At 40.5% G+C, this 17,579-nt stretch overlaps 1 protein-coding gene across 3 annotated transcripts in view; it reads right to left on the bottom strand.

The window, feature by feature from the left end:
* The window catches only part of TNKS2 (tankyrase 2), a 71,095-nt gene extending 53,902 nt beyond the window's left edge, over positions 1–17,193 (bottom strand). Inside the window, exons 1-3 of one of the 3 annotated variants that reach the window (XM_019943727.3) lie at positions 16,723–17,193; positions 4,100–4,324; positions 1,646–1,741 (exon numbers count right to left, since the gene is read on the bottom strand). In XM_019943727.3, the coding sequence (XP_019799286.2) occupies positions 1,646–1,741; positions 4,100–4,324; positions 16,723–16,921 (520 nt within the window). In that variant the 5' untranslated portion in view covers positions 16,922–17,193. The remainder of the gene's footprint in view (positions 1–1,645; positions 1,742–4,099; positions 4,325–16,722) is intronic. The other 2 variants (XM_033842498.2, XM_019943606.3) reach the window with 2 other exon arrangements.
* Between the last annotated feature and the right edge of the window lie 386 nt (positions 17,194–17,579).

Raw genomic sequence — 17,579 nt, forward strand, 5'->3', positions numbered from 1 at the left:
AACAATATCACAGAAAGTACAAAAGATACTCTATAGCATCACCAATGGAACATAATCATTAACATTTTTATGAATCCAGAAGATTTTTCTACACTAAAATTGTTTTATTACAATGCTGCTTTAAATATATACAAATAGGGCTTCCCTGGTAGCGCAGTGCTTAAGAATCTGCCTGCCAATGCAGGGGACACGGGTTCGAGCCCTGGTCCGGGAAGATCCCACATGCCACGGAGCAACTAAGCCTGTGCGTCACAACTACTGAGCTTGCTCTCTAGAGCCTGTGAGCCACAACTACTGAAGCCTGCACGCTTAGAGCCCATGCTCCGCTACAAGAGAAGCCACTGCAATGAGAAGCCCACGTACAGCAACGAAGAGTAGCCACTGCTAGCTGTAACCAAAGAAAAGCCCACGCGCAGCAATGAAGACCCAACACAGCCAAAAATGAATAAATAAATTTAAAAATATATATATATATATACACACAAAAACAGGACTAAATAAACTTCTTATGCCTATAGCCTTTATATTTACAAATGAATACAAGCAAAAACTTTAAAATCGATACAATTTAAATTAACATAATAAAGTGTTTATTTATTTGCTTCAACGAAATCCTAACTGGTGTCCACAATATGAATTGTATATTGATTGCTGTGCAAGGCTTCTTTTGAGCCCCAAGATTTTTAACAAAGGTAAAAGTAGGGAATAGCATGGAATAGGGAAGGAAGAAATGAACACTGAATTGTTGGTTACAATAGCTCACTTTTCTAGAACTCTTTTAGGGGGCTAGTCTAAATTTGCTCAGTAATACCAGAAGAAATATCACAAAGCCCAAGCACAAAAGCTCACAGCAGAGCCCCTCAAACTCTTGACTATTAGACATAATTCTAATGGTGATCACACAGTAGGTAAGAATACAAAAAATAATATGGCAGAGAGTTGCTTCAGAGGAAATACTCTGGTAAGGGAGAAAATATGTGAAGTAGATACTACCACTCAAAAAAGCCTGACAGTCTGAAATAAACCTAAACCTAGGGAACACAGCCTTATATATCTTAATATGTTCCAAGCACATGAATATGTTCTAGTAGAACACAGTAATTCTTACTCTTCATGGTACTGAAATTGATGTGCCCAGAATCCTGTTTAGAAAAGCAAGAGAATGATTACTAACACACAATTATCTACCACCCCTGCCCCCAATAAGGCAGGAATCACAAATTTAAAAGCTAATTCAAAAAAAAAAAACACAGGAAACTTTACCTTCCTTGGACAAGAATCAAATGTCAACTGTTCAGATGCAAAAAAGAATAGCAACTGAGGGCTTCCCTGGTGGCGCAGTGGTTGAGAGTCTGCCTGCCGATGCAGGGGACACGGGTTCGTGCCCCGGTCCGGGAAGATCCCACATGCCGCAGAGCGGCTAGGCCCGTGAGCCATGGCCGCTGAGCCTGTGCTCCGCAACAGGAGAGGCCACAACAGTGAGAGGCCCACGTACCGCAAAAAAAAAAAAAAAAAAAAAAAAAAGAATAGCAACTGAACTGATACTATTAAAAAAATCTCATTGAGGTCATTAACTGACAGTCTACCTAGCAAGTTCATTCTTTATATTCTTCCCAGAATACCCAAAGAGAGTATGTAGACTTACCAGTCAGCACTGCTTTGGCAGACGGGTCTGCTAAATCCAATGCTGTCCTTCCATCTGTATTTCGAATGGTTGGCTCAGCTCCATGCTGTAAGAGCACTGCAAAACAGCAACACTACCTTTCAAAATGGTAATTGTGACAATTTGATTTTAATAAATCATTTTCTCAAAAATTCTGGTCCAGGGGCTTCCCTGGTGGCGCAGTGGTTGACAGTCCGCCTGCTGATGCAGGGGACATGGGTTCGTGCCCCGGTCTGGGAAGATCCCACATGCCGCGGAGCGGCTGGGCCCATGAGCCATGGCCGCTGAGCCTGCGCACCCGGAGCCTGTGCTCCACAACGGGAGAGGCCACAACAGTGAGAAGTCTCAAAGTAATTTAAAGACTTTTTATATCCTGATAGTATGGTAAATGTTATATTTTAAAGATAAGAATATATAAAATATTCCATTATTTAATGTATTAGACACATTTAATTTATCTCCCCTAAGCTCAATGTCAGATTTTCCTTTGCTAAACAAGTGAGTAAGGACAGATAAAGAACTAAAAGGCAAGTTTACTTGAAAGCTTGTTTTCTCACACCAAATGAACACTGTCTAGAAAGATTACTCTATAATAGCAAAAATGAAATTTCTAAAGCTGTGAATAGCCCAGGAATAGGGATCTGCGGGATTAAAAAAAAAAAAGAAAGAAAGAAAAAGAAAAAAGCACTCTGTAGAGTTAACAAACCCCCAATCAAAACTGCTACATTACAACCCAAAAAGCATAAAAAGACTTGTGCTATACTCTGTACATATTGCTATTTGGTTATATAAAGATATTCCATCACAATGTATAAATAAGGAGCTGGGGAAAGACAGGCAAACACATGCAAAAAGGGAAGCTCAGCTCCTGTTCCTTTATAGGGTTAATGTTCATTCCACTGTACTCCTATCTCTAACAGTGATGTCCAATAGAAATAAAATGTGAGCCACATATGTAATTTAAAATTTTCTAGCAGCCAGATTATAAAAATAAAAAGAAACAGGTTAATTTTAACATATTTTATTTAATCCAATATACCCCAAATATTGTCATTTCAATATTTACATTTATATTGTAAGCAATATAAAATTGAGATATTTTGCATTCCTTTTCTTTGTACTAATCTTTGAAATCTGGTATGTATTTTCCCCTTACAGTACATCTCAATTTGAACTAGCCACATTACAAGTCTTCAACTACCATACTGGACAGTGCAGATCTATAACTATATTTGGAAAATCCTACATTATTAAAGCTAATTATTTATATGCCTGAAACTCAGGTACCAGAAAAGGATTCTGAGCAGAGGGCAGATAACACAAAGGACAAAAACAACCAAAAAAAGATAACACACAGGAAAGGAGAACTGGACAGAGGTTACTAGGTAATCCTTTTCTTATCTTTATAAATTACCTAACCTAATTTAAACTAAGCTCATGACTTCAGTATAAGGTGATTTGGGTTGGTGGAGGGCTGGGAGAGAGAGAAAGAACAATTTAAGTCTAGCATAGAGCCCCTAGACTTTTCCTAGTGCACAGAACTGGTTTTCTATCTGTCTCAAGGATTTCAAGTGTCCCTGTTTTGCATCAGGAAATAGAGGTAAGGTAGCAGTCCAAAATCTGACTCTGTTAAGCTCAGAAAAGTCAATACCGGGTTAATGACAATTCTCAAATAAGCAGCCTTCTCGCGTATAATTTTCTGTCAGTGACCAAACTGTTAAGCAAATCCTATTTCATTCATTAAAGTATCCTAAATGACTGACAGTTTTTCCTTCAAATGCTTCTTGACTTATCCTGCCATTTCTACTCTCCTACAACCACCCTAGTTCATGCCTTCATCATTTCTCATCTGCATTATTCTATAGCTTCCTAGCTAGTCTCCCTAATGCCATCCTTTCTACTCAGCCCTCTACCACATCACTCTTTCTAAAATATACTGCTCTCACCACACTGTCCCCTCCTTAAAAGTTATCAACGATTCCAAACTATTTACGTAACAATATCAAGCTCCTTACCCTGGAATCCGAAGCTCCTTATAAAGAAGTCACTACCTACCTTTTTGACCTTTCTCCCCAGTACTTCCTGGGAAGACTCAGGAAGGAGTGACTCAACTCCAGCCCAGTCACTGCACTCATTATCCTCTAACACTCTGTTCACTTCCACCACGCCTTCATCTGGTTCTTTGTGTGTTATTCCCAAGAGAATCCATATTTCTAGAGAAGAGAAATTCTGTACTACTCTATTCTCTAAAATACTTAAGCTCAGTACCACATACAAAAAGACACTTAGTAAACAGTGGTTGGATTAATCACGAAATGTTCTTAAATACTTAAATTCAGCCTGGCAGAATTTGATCACATTAACAAATGAATTCAATTAAGATCGAGAATAGTTACAAACTATTTCAGAAAAATTCTGGAATGTAAACAGTCTTACCAATGCAAACATCAATCTTTCCTTTAATTGCAGCTTCATGGAGAGGAGTATAATTCCAATTATCACGAGCATTTGGGTCTGCACCATGTCGCAAGAGGAGATTGACTACTTCAGCATGACCAAAAGAGCATGCGTTATGAAGAGGAATAAGCCCCCCATCGTCACGTGCTTGGACATTTGCACCATTCTGAAGCAAATATTCAACTACATCTTTCCGTCCAAAACCTAGAAGAAAACAAATGATCCACATTTAAATTCTCCAAAGAAAACATATCAAATTAGAATCAATAAGTACAAGCCATGCTAAAATGTTTTTGGATGCAAAACAGTAACAGATTCAAGAATTCACTGATGAAATATATCATTAACTAATCTTAATTAGAAAGTCAAAGGGTCTCTCCAATACATTAGGTAGTACTACTACTAACTTCAGAGGAAGGTTATGAAATTAGTGACTGAAAGCCCAAAGTTCAAACATTTCCCACTCTACAATAGCATTCCTAATCGCAAATGATGAGTTCTGCATATTTTGTGTGCAGACATTTTCAGGTATTCAAAGTATATACTAATCAACTCTTGGTAGAATCCCTTTCCCACATGTATCTCATGAAATGTTTCTATTGAACTGGGGGACTATGAGACAGCAACAAAAATGTTTGTATTTGTCTATGTAGTGAAGATAGAGAGAGGTGATACTAGGCAGAAGTGTGATATGAGGTGTCTTCAAAGGAGCCCTTACTTTGCCACCTGCACAACACAAGCAACTTCTGCCTAGGTAGGAGGCCTTCTTTAGAAATCCATGTCCCACAGTTCTGCTGCAATTGCCCCCGTAAGGAAAAAAACCAAAAAAGACAACTCATTTATACTGGTTAATAGATTTAGTACCAATGAGTTTCAATCTTTTACCATTCCTACGTAACAGCACCTGAAATCTTTTTACACTTGATAGTAAAATGAAAAGGATTTCAGGCATATGTTAAAGTAGTTGGGGAGACATACCTGTGTATTGGGAGAGAGACAAAAGACCTTTACATTCATCTGAAATTTTATCAGAATATTCTTAAAACCACCAAGCCTGAATATAGTCCTTCTAAGAAGACCAGAGTGGAGTTGAATGAGAAAGCAACAACATACAATGTTTCCAAGGTGTATGTCTGAGGCTGGCCTGGCTGCAACTGAGGAAAGAGTTACATGACTGAAGAGATTAACTGTCTTGTTTTGTTTTGTCTAAACATTCTAAGCTCTATGTCACAGAGGTGGGTGTCTTTGATACTCCCTATTCTTGATCTTTGATTCTCCCTACTCTCAAAGAGTTTACGATTTAGGATGTGGAGAAACAGTAATCTCAATATACTATAACTGTCATAAAAGAGGTATATAGAAAATGCTACTAGAACTCAAAGAAGAGAATACCTAATTGGGGGAAAGCAGAGAACAGGAAGGACTATCCCAAAGGAGAGTCCAGTGATGACATGTCAGCTGAAGGCTTACAGAAAAATGAAGGGATCATTAGGAAAATGAGAGGAGAGAAGTGAGGTGAGGAGAAAAGAGACAGGGAGTGGGAAAAAGCTAAGCAAGGAAAGAGCACTGCAGTTGAAGCAGAAGAAATAAGATGTACACAGGCATTGAGGTGTGAAAGAGCTAATCATTCATAGTAGCCAGGACACAGAATGCCCAAGTAGGCAGAAGCCAGATGAGGAAGAACCTTACAAGCCACACTAAGGTGGTGCATGGATTTTGTCCTATAGACTAGTGTTTTTCAAGCTGCTTTCAGGCAACAGATTTAATGCAATTTTTTTTGCCTTAAAAAAACTGAGATATAATTGACATATAAGGTTATATTAGTTTCAAGTACACAACATAATGATTTGATACTTGTATATAGTGCAAAATGGACACAATAGTCTAGTTAACATTTATCACTATGCATAGTTAAAAATTTTTTCTTGTGATGAGAACTTTTAAGATCTACTCTCTTAGCAACTTTCAAATATATAATACAGTATTATTAACTATAGTCATCATGCTGTACATTTCATCCCCAGGACTTAATTTCACATAACATAATGCCCTCAAAGTCCATTCATGTTGTTGCAAATGGAAGATTTCATTCTTTTTTTACAGCTGAATTATATTCCATTGTGTATATACACCTCAGTTTCTTTATCCATTCATCCTTGATAGACACTTAAGTTTTTTCCTATGTCTTGGCTATTGTAAATAATGCTGCAGTGGCTCTATTTACAATAGCCAAGACATGGAAGCAACCTAAATGTCCATGGACAGATGAATGGATAAGACAAATATCATATGATATCGCTTATAGGTGGAATCTAAAATATGATACAAATGAACTTATTTATAAAACAGAAATAAACTCACAGACATAGAAAACAAGCTTATGGTTACCAAAGGGGAAACGGAGTGTGTGTGTGTGTGTGTGTGTGTGTGTGTGTGTGTGTGTGAGACAAATTAGGAGTTTGTGATTAGCAGATACAAACTACTACATATAAAACTTAAATAACAAGGTTCTACTGTATAGCACAGAGAACTTTATTCAATATGTTGTAATAAACTATAATGGAAAAGAATATGAAAGAGAATATATATACATATATACACACACACATATATAAAACTGAATCACTTTGCAGTAACCAGAAACTAACACATTATAAATTAACTATACTTCAATTTAAAAAAAAGAAAAATAATGCTGCAGTGAACATGGGGGCGCACAAGCTTTTTTGAGTTAGCATTTTCTAATGAAATCCTATATAAAATTCCAATATGTGTCTCGTTCACTGCAAAAATACCCAATGCCTGGTACATAGCTGGCACTCATAAGTTGCAAATTAGCTGAATTCAATTTAAAACAATACTATTCAGGTTGAATCTGCTGCCTTCTCCTTCACAAAGACCCAAAGGAAATTACCCCCCTATTCCAGAGGCATCCTGTAGAAACAGTATGAAAAATACTGCTACATAACACATCAATGGTCACTGAAGGACAAGCAAATACTTACTAATATATTGTATATTTTAAACCCCTGTTTTGCATCTTCCTTAAAAAAAAAAACAAAAAACTAATAACATGCTAGAAATCAACTCCTATCAGCACACATTTTATTGACTGCAAGTACCAAAATTTAACAAGTTCCTTTCTCATGAATAGTTAGGTTGTGTCTAATCTTTTGCTACTGCACACAATGTTGCCAGGAGTAACTAAAGACAGAAGAGAAAACTGACAGTATCTGACAACTTCTTTAATTTTGGGAAAAGAGATGACTATCAGATATCTGAGACACAAAGTAAAACAGGATATTTTGTGAGATAAGATTATTTGTTTTTGGAAATGCTTAGCTTGAGGAACAAATGCCCAGTAAGTAGAAGGTTCTGTGGATTTTGATCTAAGGAAATTAGTATGAGCTAGCAACTGACATTTTGAAGTCCTGACCATAAAGATGGTGTTTGAAGCCATGCAAGAAAATGAATGAAGTTGACTAGAGAGCACTACTAGTTTTCTGTTTTGTTGAAAGAAGTGTATTTTCTATCAAGGATCAATCCCTTCTACACTGTAGCCCTTGCTCACCTTCTCAAGGTCTGCCCACTCACATCAGTCTCTCCCTCTCCACCATATCATTCCCGGAAGTATGTAAACATGTTCTATATCTTCCATCTTATTAAAAACATTCTCCCTGAATTTACTTTTCCATTTCTCTGCTCCCCTGCATATTCAAACCTCTAAGGATTGTCACCAGTTCTCTCATTTACTCTTCTCCCAAATCCAGTCTGGCCTCTTCCTTACAACTGCTTTCATCAAGGCCACTTACAATCTCCATGTTGCCAAACCCAAAAGACACATGTCTGTCCTCATCTGACTGACCTCTCAGCAACATTCGACAACTGACTACTTCCTTCCTTGTGAAACATCTCTCCGAGTTTCCATGACATCACACACTCCTGGGTTTTCCTTGTTTCATCTGTTCATTTAACAAATGATCAGGCAATATCAACCATGTAATGGACACTTTTCTGGGTGCCTGGGACATACTAGTGTACAAAACAGCCCAAATCTCTGCCTTTGAGGAACTTCTACGGAGGTGGAGCAGATGAACAACAAATGCACAAAATGAGTACGTTAGAAGGTAATTAGAGGGAGACTTCCCTGGTGGTCCAGTGGTTAAGACGTACGCTCTCAATGCAGGGGGCCCAGGTTCGACCCCTGGTCAGGGAACTAGATCCCACATGCATGCTGCAACTAAGAGCCCGCATGCTGCAACCAAAGATACCGTGTGCTGCAATGAAGATCTGGCATAGCCAAATACATAAATAAATAAATATTTTTTTAAAAAGGTAATTAGAGAAAGAGTAGAATAAGAAGTAATCAGGATGTGTGTATGGAGTGGGTCATAAAATGGAACAGGGAGGTCATCATAGGCCTTACTGAGATGGTGACATTTGATGAAAGACCTGAAAGAGAGAGTGTTAGCCCTACTGACCAACTGTTAGAAGGTCAGAGTAAATGGAGCCAAGTAAGAAAGGGGTAGCATAGCAGGAGATGAGGTTAGAAGTAACGAGGACCAGCTAGAGAGGCTTGAGGATCACTGTAAGAACTTTGGCTTTTTTACTCTGAGGAAAAAGGGAGCGTCACTGCAGGGTTTTGAGCTGGTAAATTACATGATATGACTTATATTTGAAAAGTACCCTCTGGCTGTTGTGTTGAGACTAGATTTAAGGGGGTTTAGGATAGAAGTAGATGAGAGATTATGGTGGTTTGGACCATAATGTGGTGGAACTTGTCAGAATATTAAGTAACAGATTCTGGGTACTCTGAAGGTAGAGCCTGCACAGTTTGCTCACATATTGGACGTGGGGTGAGGGTAAGAGTGAGGAGGTTAAGAGAGGTTGGGGCCGAGAGAGGAGTCATGGATGACTCCAAGGTTTTTGGACTAAGAAATGGAGTGGTGGAGTTGGCATCAACTCAGATGGGGAAGGCTACAGCCAAAACAGGTTCATGGCAAAAGATGAGGAATTCAGGTTTTGGACATGTCCTACTTCCCTGGGGGCTTCTTGCTTATTCTACCCCATTTTTAATGCCAGGATTCCTCAAGACTCAGTTCTCTACCCTCTTTTCCCCTCTTAGATGATCTCATCTTCTCCTATGGCTTTAAGCACCACATAGATACACAACCTGCAAATTTAAATCTCCAGTCTAGACTTTTCACCTGAATTCCAGGCTGTTTACTGGACATATCTCCACCTGGGTATTTCAAAGGCATCTCAGACTCAACATGTTCCCTAACTTCTCTTCATTCCACCGACACTGCCCCAACCCACTGTCTCCAGCCTGAACTACTGCAAAAGTCTCCTTAATTGGGCCTCTCATTTCTACTCTGTCCCCAGAGATCTTTTAAAGACAATCATCATACCATACCCCTGTTTAAAATAATTCACTGGCTTCCCACTGCTGCTTAGAATAAAATACAATCACGCTCCCATGGCCTACAAGGTCTGCTGCATGAACTGGCCATTACCGCCTTCTCAAACTTCATTTCATACCACTCTTCCCTTTCTGAGCTGTGATCCAGCTTTCTTTCAGTTCATCAAGTATGCCAACCTTACTTCAGTGGTACATGCTGCCTGTCTGCTTGGACTCCTCCCTTGCTCTTTGCATCCCTCATTTCTACTCACTGTCTAACCTGTTTAAATGTCTCCACCTTAAGAAGGCCATTCCTGAGCATTCTATTTACAGCAGACCATTCGGCACACCCACACATTCAATTCAGTTGGTTTTCCCCTCTCCTTCACTAGAATGCAAACTTCAGGAAAAAAACACAGGAGTTTTTGTCTTTGTTGTTCACAGCAGTATCTTCTGGCACTTATTAAAACTTGTAATTACTGTTTAGTACTTATCTCCTGGACTCTCAAGTTCCATAAAAGGGGATCAATGTCTATCTTAGTTCATCGTTACTTCCCCAATGTCCTTCACACTGCATGGCACATAACAATTTGTTGATATTTGCTGAATTAATATATCACGGTATGAGAAAAGGAGACTGAGAAATAAAACTAAGAAAGAATGGCGGGCTTCCCTGGTGGCGCAGTGGTTGAGAATCTGCCTGCCAATGCAGGGGACATAGGTTTGAGCCCTGGTGCGGGAAGATCCCACATGCCGCAGAGCAACTAGGCCCATGAGCCGCAACTACTGAGCCTGCGCGTCTGGAGCCTGTGCCCCGCAACAAGAGAGGCCGCGACAGTGAAAGGCCCGCGCATCGTGATGAAGAGTGGCCCCCCGCTTGCCGCAACTAGAGAAAGCCCTCGCACAGAAACGAAGACCCAACACAGCCAAAAATAAATAAAAAAGCAGTTTCTTTAAAAAAAAAAAGAAAGAAAGAAAGAAAGAAAGAATGGCAAAGCAGAAGCCACGAGGGAAAATTTCAAGGAGGGAAAGGCCAAATCTGCTGCCACTATGCTCTGACCTGAATCTTCCTTACCACAGCCTGGGTACTGTTGATCACACTGTCCTCCCAAGTGAGCCACCCACAGCTGCCCCAGTCAATGGCTCTGCTATCCCAGCCACGCAGCACCCACCTGGAAGAAAAGCTTTTAAAAAAGACTTAGGTTGGAGAGTAAGAGAAAAGGAATCAAAATAAAGAAAAATTAGTAAAGGTATCTCTTTCTTTGGAAAGTTACTTGATGTGCCCAAGCACTTTGAGAAGGATCACTATTTCTTCGGTGGTGATCGACACATGTGGAGTAGTCAAAATGGTGACTCACAGAGTAACTTCCCAAAAAAGGAGTGTGAGGTGGGCATAGAAATAGGTGTAGTAGAACATCTAGTTGTTACAACAGATAGTGTCAATTAGGAAGATATCTGTTCCAAAGGATCAGTGATCAAGCTGAAGAAAGGTCAAGTGTAGCCTTTTGTTAAAATACCATTGAGAAGAGAAGATGGCTGCCTCAAACCAGAGCCGAAGAGAGAGAATCGATAGTGATGTGTCTGACTAAACACTGAAATTGAAGTTTTAGCTAGGGAGGAGACAGGGGGAGAAAGGGTTACGGTGATTTTATCTACATAGTTACCAACAGTCCAAGACACAGATGACTTCTACTTCAATAACTGTATCAACATGATTTCCTAGCCATTAAGAGGTCTGACACCCATCTGGAGACTGACTGACAGACCAGCATGTTTTCCAAGTCACAGTGTAAGGACTATATATGTGTGCAGAGGTCATGCTGCTATCCTGAGACAGTAGATAAGAGTCTGAGATTTTCAATGTTTGAAGCCACTTCTTGACATGAAAGGAATTATTTAGAGGGGGTCAGCAGGTAGCTAGTTCAAATTTTAAAATCTACTTTTGGAAGTTTGGTGAAACCTTAGCTTTAAATGGCTTCCCAAACTCTGAGGGTTAATTCCTGATAAAATCCCCATTCTTACAGTGTCAAGAATAGTTCAAAGCACTTCTGTTAAGTACTCATTTCTTGAAGAAAAAATAGTTTTGCAAGGTATATTCTGTTCATGCTCTCACTGGCCAGGTAAAACATGAATAGGCATATCCTCAGAGTCAATGCCAATCTTCATATCCTAAGGATCTCTTTATAAAGGAATCAGAAGCCTACAGTTAGCAGTCATGGCTGCTCAGGATACACTGTGGTTTATTTTATAACTATGGAATAGCACTCATCTTCAAACATGAAAATCCTGATGAAATCATACACTGAGTTTGAATCCACTATAAAGCACTGACAATGAAACAAAACAGGCTTATTTGGAAAGTAAATCTGCTGATCAATAAACTGTGTTACTTAATGGCAGGCATTGTCCCCTGTTCATTTCTGTTTACTGGATAAGGCTAGTATCTGGTATATAGGAGGACTTGACAAACATTTGTTTGGTGCATAGCTAATACTTTGTTGGAACAGTAAGCAAACGACCTCCACAGAAAATATGAAGTTAATGATTTGTGATGACTAAGAAAAGTAGTCTATACAATTTCTCTTTTGTCAAGTTTCGTTACAATCTAGATGCCATCAGTTTCAGCAGTCCCAGGAACTGTCTTGCCAACCATGACTATTGTTAACAGTATCATATTTTGCTGCTCTACTGGAAACATGCTTTCATCTGCATGGCTTCCAGAAAGCTGTGAAGCACTGGAAGTCACTATAGAGAAACCAACTTAGACTCTTAGGAAGTTTCATTGAGAGCCACCACCTCCCCCTTTTTACAGTCCAAAGGTGGAATGGGCCATTGATGATGCAGCTGGTCCAATATGAAATGACAGTGATGTCTTGCCAACCTAAAGGTAGGCTGGTGTCATGTAGGGCTTTGTCAGAAGGAAACATTCAGAAACAGAAAATGTCAACCAATGCCATGAAACAGAGAAGGCTCCTGTGGCCTAGGTGATGGGAATGTATAATCAAGCAGCCTTCAGCTTGACTTACACAGCCAGGACTCGTGTCAAATTTTTTTTAAGGGATATCATTTTATGCTTCTCATTTACTATTAACTTTAGTTTACTAAGATCTAGAAAAAGTACTTCCCACGTATATTTCTTGAGAATGAGGAACACAAGGGACAAGGTTTTGCCTAGCTCAACTTGGGACAAATAATCTGGTCAGAGTGGAAGAAACTTGGAAAAGGATGCCACGGCCTCTGGGGTGATGAAATTCTGACAACCTGAATGCGGAAATACTGTAACAAGTACTCCAGACTGGTTGTTACTGAAGTCAACTGCCTACCTCTAAATCCATCAAGAGCTGAGGAAACAGGTATAACTCAAGTCTTGATAATATACTGGGAGATCTGATAAGTCAAAAAAAATTCTGAATTATTAAATAGACTGGTTTTTATTTGATACTGGGGTTTTCTACTGATGAAGAACTTAATTATTCCCCACAGCAAAAACCAATCCGGGAAACAAAAGTCTATAATTCTAGCCCTAGGTAAGAAATGTGGGTACATTTTGTGCATCTCCCGTAATTATGACAGTGACCTACAGCCAAAAGAAGGAAATGCTTTTGAAACATTACTGGAGGTCTTCAATAGCACCATTTTGGGAAAGGATATCAGTGGCAATCACAAGAGCTATTATATCTTTGGTAGCTGAGTTGTTAAAATCTTCAATTGGAGGAATCATTCCACTTTCTTATACCAGTCAGAATCTGACTTACTGGTCCAATTGCCTACCCTATACAGAAATCCTTTCTACAGCATCTCTGAAAGATGCCAATCCAACCACTGTTTGGAGACTTCCAGCCAATCCCACAGTTGAACAGACTGTTAGAGGCAGTCTGACTCCTTGTAACCTTTCACCTACTAGCCCCTAGTTTTGACTGCCAAGGCCAGAGGAGTCATATCCTCTCACTTTTCTACTTGACTATCTTACACATATGTGTAGATAGAAACATTGTTTAACCTTAGCCTTCTTTTATCTCTAGAATAAGTAACTCTAGTTTTCGTATCAGTTGCTTGTATAATAAGTTCCAGATGCCCTAGTTCTATTTCCCTCTTCCAGGAGAAAAAAACAAACAAACAAAAAAACCCCTCTTATATGCAATTCACTTAATTGAATATAATAAAGTTAAGTCTGACTAGTTCAATGTATATGGCTGAGTAGCATACTACAAATACAGAACAGTAACAACATGCTACAAATACAAAACAAGTGTTACCTTGTTTAACTAGAACTCTAACAATGCAAGTTCTTTTTAAACCTGTCATTCTCTAGCTACATACATATGTGTCACCTCCTTTCCACCATCTCTGTACCTGAATTCCCTGAACCTAATGAATTATTTTACATATTTTCCTACTGAATGATACCTCTCTGCACACTCCAAAGAATGTTTAAGATTCTCAAGCCAGGGAATTCTATTCCTCACAGCCCAGTCCCCCAAGTTCTAAGATTCTTGAGAATACTGTGTATTTCTTTCTTTGGCTATGATGGACAACAGGATGACTTTCTCCCAAAGATTCTGTCCCTCTTCATTTTTCAGAAATGAGCTCAGAGAAGCAATCTCCTTTACTGAGATCTGCTGTTTTCTAGGGGATTATACTGTCAAGAATTTCAGATGCGATTGCTTTTAGCAAAATTAGAGCTGTAGCCTTCCTACCACCAACCTGCCTCTACAAGTTTCATTCATATCCTGTGTGTGTGTGTGGGGGGGGGGTGTAGGTAGGGGGCTGGTGGCAGAGCGACTGAAGAGGGAACAATTTTTCTCGTTAAGAAGTGACTTCTTAAAGCATGCTTATCTAAGAAATGTAATCTAGACCAATAATAGGAGAAAAGTTCCTATTTACATTGATTACTCTTTTCATTTGATAGAAGAACTTAACTCCTTTAGGACTGGCAATTGATTATTCCTTTAATCGAACTAAATATTTTACATGAAAAGACAGACCAAATTTTTTCTAATCTGTTCTATCGTGATTCACTTTATTTTTCGTTCCTGTTCCTTGGAAATCCAAACAAAAGACAAAATCATGTCTACCCTACCCCCCAATAAAACCTTCAAGCTTTGATCGGCTTAAAAAAAAATTTTCCCTCCCATAGCTTACCCTATAATGTACAAACACAAGAAACTGCTTGGTCAGGCAGTTACATAGTCCCACCTACACTGAGCTTCCAATAACCTGCTTACATGCATATTAACATAACGAATAACTCACCACCTACAAAGAGTTTATAAAATATATTCTCCACATATTAAGAAAAATGCAGCTGGATGCACTTATTTAAAAATTAAAAAAAAAAATTAAGAAAACAGGTTCTCTCTCATTAATCTAATAATAATTTAGATTGAATTTACTGAGCTAATTAAAAAAAGTTTCTAATATACCTGAGTTTAAATGCAGGGCTTTAAAGCTCTGATTTAATGTAGACTATTAGTAATTTTTATTTTATTAGTTTCTTTTATACCTTGACTTCTTAAGCTTATAACCTGTACCTGAGAATTTGGATAAACTGTGAGAGGTAAGTTGGTTCCTAAAATAAGTTTTCCATTTCAGTCTAAACAAACCACATGAAATCTATGTAAAAAGTACTTTGCAATGTTGGGACAGAACTCAGGGTGGGATGGTTGGGAGGAATAAGGTCAATAAGAAGCTAATCCATAATCTTAAGTCTCTAAATATTACTATTTTCAGATATGAACTCACTAATACAACAAATTCTTGAAAGGTAGCAACTAAGATCTTCTTTGGTTATTTTTATCCCACAGATCAAGTGAACAGAATATAAGTAACACTACCCCTTGGATTACATATCGTTGGTTATGACGGTTTGCCAAATCAGTTATTTAAATGCTTACTACACGGACAACCAGGACAATCCAAATTAGCTGAGGACAGGCAGCACTGATCACCAAAATTTTAGGCAAAATGGCCAAACAGAAGATTAGACTTCGGTATTCTTCATCCTTCCCCCCTTTCTGCTGCCCACAGGCTGTTTATAGTTCTCCCACCGACGGTCCCCCAAACCTTCTCCCTTAAAAGGCTCAATGGGAACCCAACAAATTTGTAATTGATGGAGAAAGCATACCTCCCAGTAGTATTTACATTTTCAAACAGGTACAGGTTAAAACAAACAAATCTCCCATTGGTAGAAAGTGTAAAAGCAATGCCTGTGAACAAGGAAATCTTTCTTATGCTCCTCTGCTCATCATTCCTACTCCAAAAAAAACAGAGTGCTTTAAAACATACCCTTCTGCTTTTTCAAAAAATTATTTTAAACAATCATGTAACGCACCAAGTGAAAAACCAGCATTATCGGAAGTATGAGACTCTATTCCCGCTTTCAACTGTGCATGGCTCACTTGAGGATACAGGTAATCACGATCCTTCCTCAAAGTGAAAAGTATAAATGCTTTATAGAAATAAGATGTAAATTTTAAAAAAACGTAATTCAAACGATCTAAATCTCAGAATGAGGCGAGATTAGTCCCAATTTAAATTGTAGATCCAAGCTAGAGTACCTGCACCATCTTTCCTCGCATTCTACTACTTTCCACCCCAACTTGTACGTGTCTGGCAAAGATTACCCGCCCGCACACAACCTAAGTCAGATATCAATTCTCCCAAACTTGACTCTTTCCAGTTCTAGTCTCCAGAAACTTGCTAATGACGGCTACCGAGGTAAACCTATTAACGCTAATGTGTCAATGATCAATTAAGCTGCTGCCCCTAAATCACATCCCTGCATTTTACAAAAGCATTAAGAACGTAACCCAAAGGCTTTTTAAGAGTTATAGTGGAACGTGCAAGAACGATAGATTTTGGAGATAACTGGCCTTTAAATCACAAGGTCTACCACGTCCCAACTCTTTCTAGTATGTAGAGGCCTTTTAGGGTAGTAAGACCGGAAGTTGGTACAGGTATTGTCGACACAAAACAAAGCAAAAAAGCCCAAACAAACAAACGAACAAAAAAACCCACAGCTTCCAGTGAGTGCGGCACACTCGCCCCCTAGTCCCCACTCCACGACATCGAGATGACCAGGACCGGAGCCCCAGGGGGGGAGGGCGGGGGCAGAGGTGCACTGTGTCTGGTTTCGGGCCTGCGAGCCGGGGTGCGCAGGTGGAGTCTGGGGGCGAGGCGAGGCGGCGCTGGCCCCGGTTACCTGCGGCGAAGTGGAGCGGGGTGGACTTCCTCCCCGCCGTGTCGCGGCTGTTCACCTTCTCTGGCGTCACCAGCCTCTTGACTCGCTCCACGTCCCCGTTGCGGCACGCCTCGAACAGCTCCCGGGCGGCCGGTTCCACGGCCTCGGCCGCCGCGCCCGCGCAGGCCGCGCCCCCGCCAGCGCAGCGGCGGCCCGACATGATCCTGGCCGCCGCCGCCGCCAGCAGCAGCGCCAGCAACGGCAGCAGGAGCCCCGGCCCCGCGAGCAGGAGGGCGAGGCCCCCCGGAGGAGACGCGCTCAGGGCCCGGGCCGCTCGGATCCCTGCTGTCACCGGGCTCGGCGCAGTCCCATGGCCGCGCCGCCGCGCGCCCCTCGCTCGGCCTCGCGACCCCGGCTGCCCCGCGGCGGCGGCAGAGGCACCGCGAACCCGCCGTTCGACCTCCGAAGCGACGCGGAGGCGGAAGCTGGCAAGGCCCCTCCTGCCAGCTCCTCAGAGCCCTGGGAGCGCACGTGACGTCGCGCTGCGCGTGCGCACTGGTCGTAGACGGCCGGGCAGGTTTCGGCGAGCTGGGCGGTGCGGAGGGGTTTGTGGGAAATGTGAGGCGAGAGCCTCCGGCTTTAGGAGGAGAGGGGTCTTCGTCCCACCGCCATCTTTGTGGTGGGTTTTGCTGAAGTCGAGCGACTCTGCTTATCGTCTTTTTTAAAGAATGGATTTCGTGATCTGAATTTCATTATTACACTGAAAAGAACTCTTGAAAGTTTTTCCCCGATCTTGCATATTATTTTGGGCTTCTTTTGTGGAAAATTTCCATTTTTTCAGCTTCCACAATCCCTTTTTCCTGGGGGTTTCTTTTCTG

Source organism: Tursiops truncatus, chromosome 16 (genome assembly GCF_011762595.2).
Source record: "Tursiops truncatus isolate mTurTru1 chromosome 16, mTurTru1.mat.Y, whole genome shotgun sequence".
In the NCBI taxonomy this organism is placed as follows: domain Eukaryota; kingdom Metazoa; phylum Chordata; class Mammalia; order Artiodactyla; family Delphinidae; genus Tursiops; species Tursiops truncatus.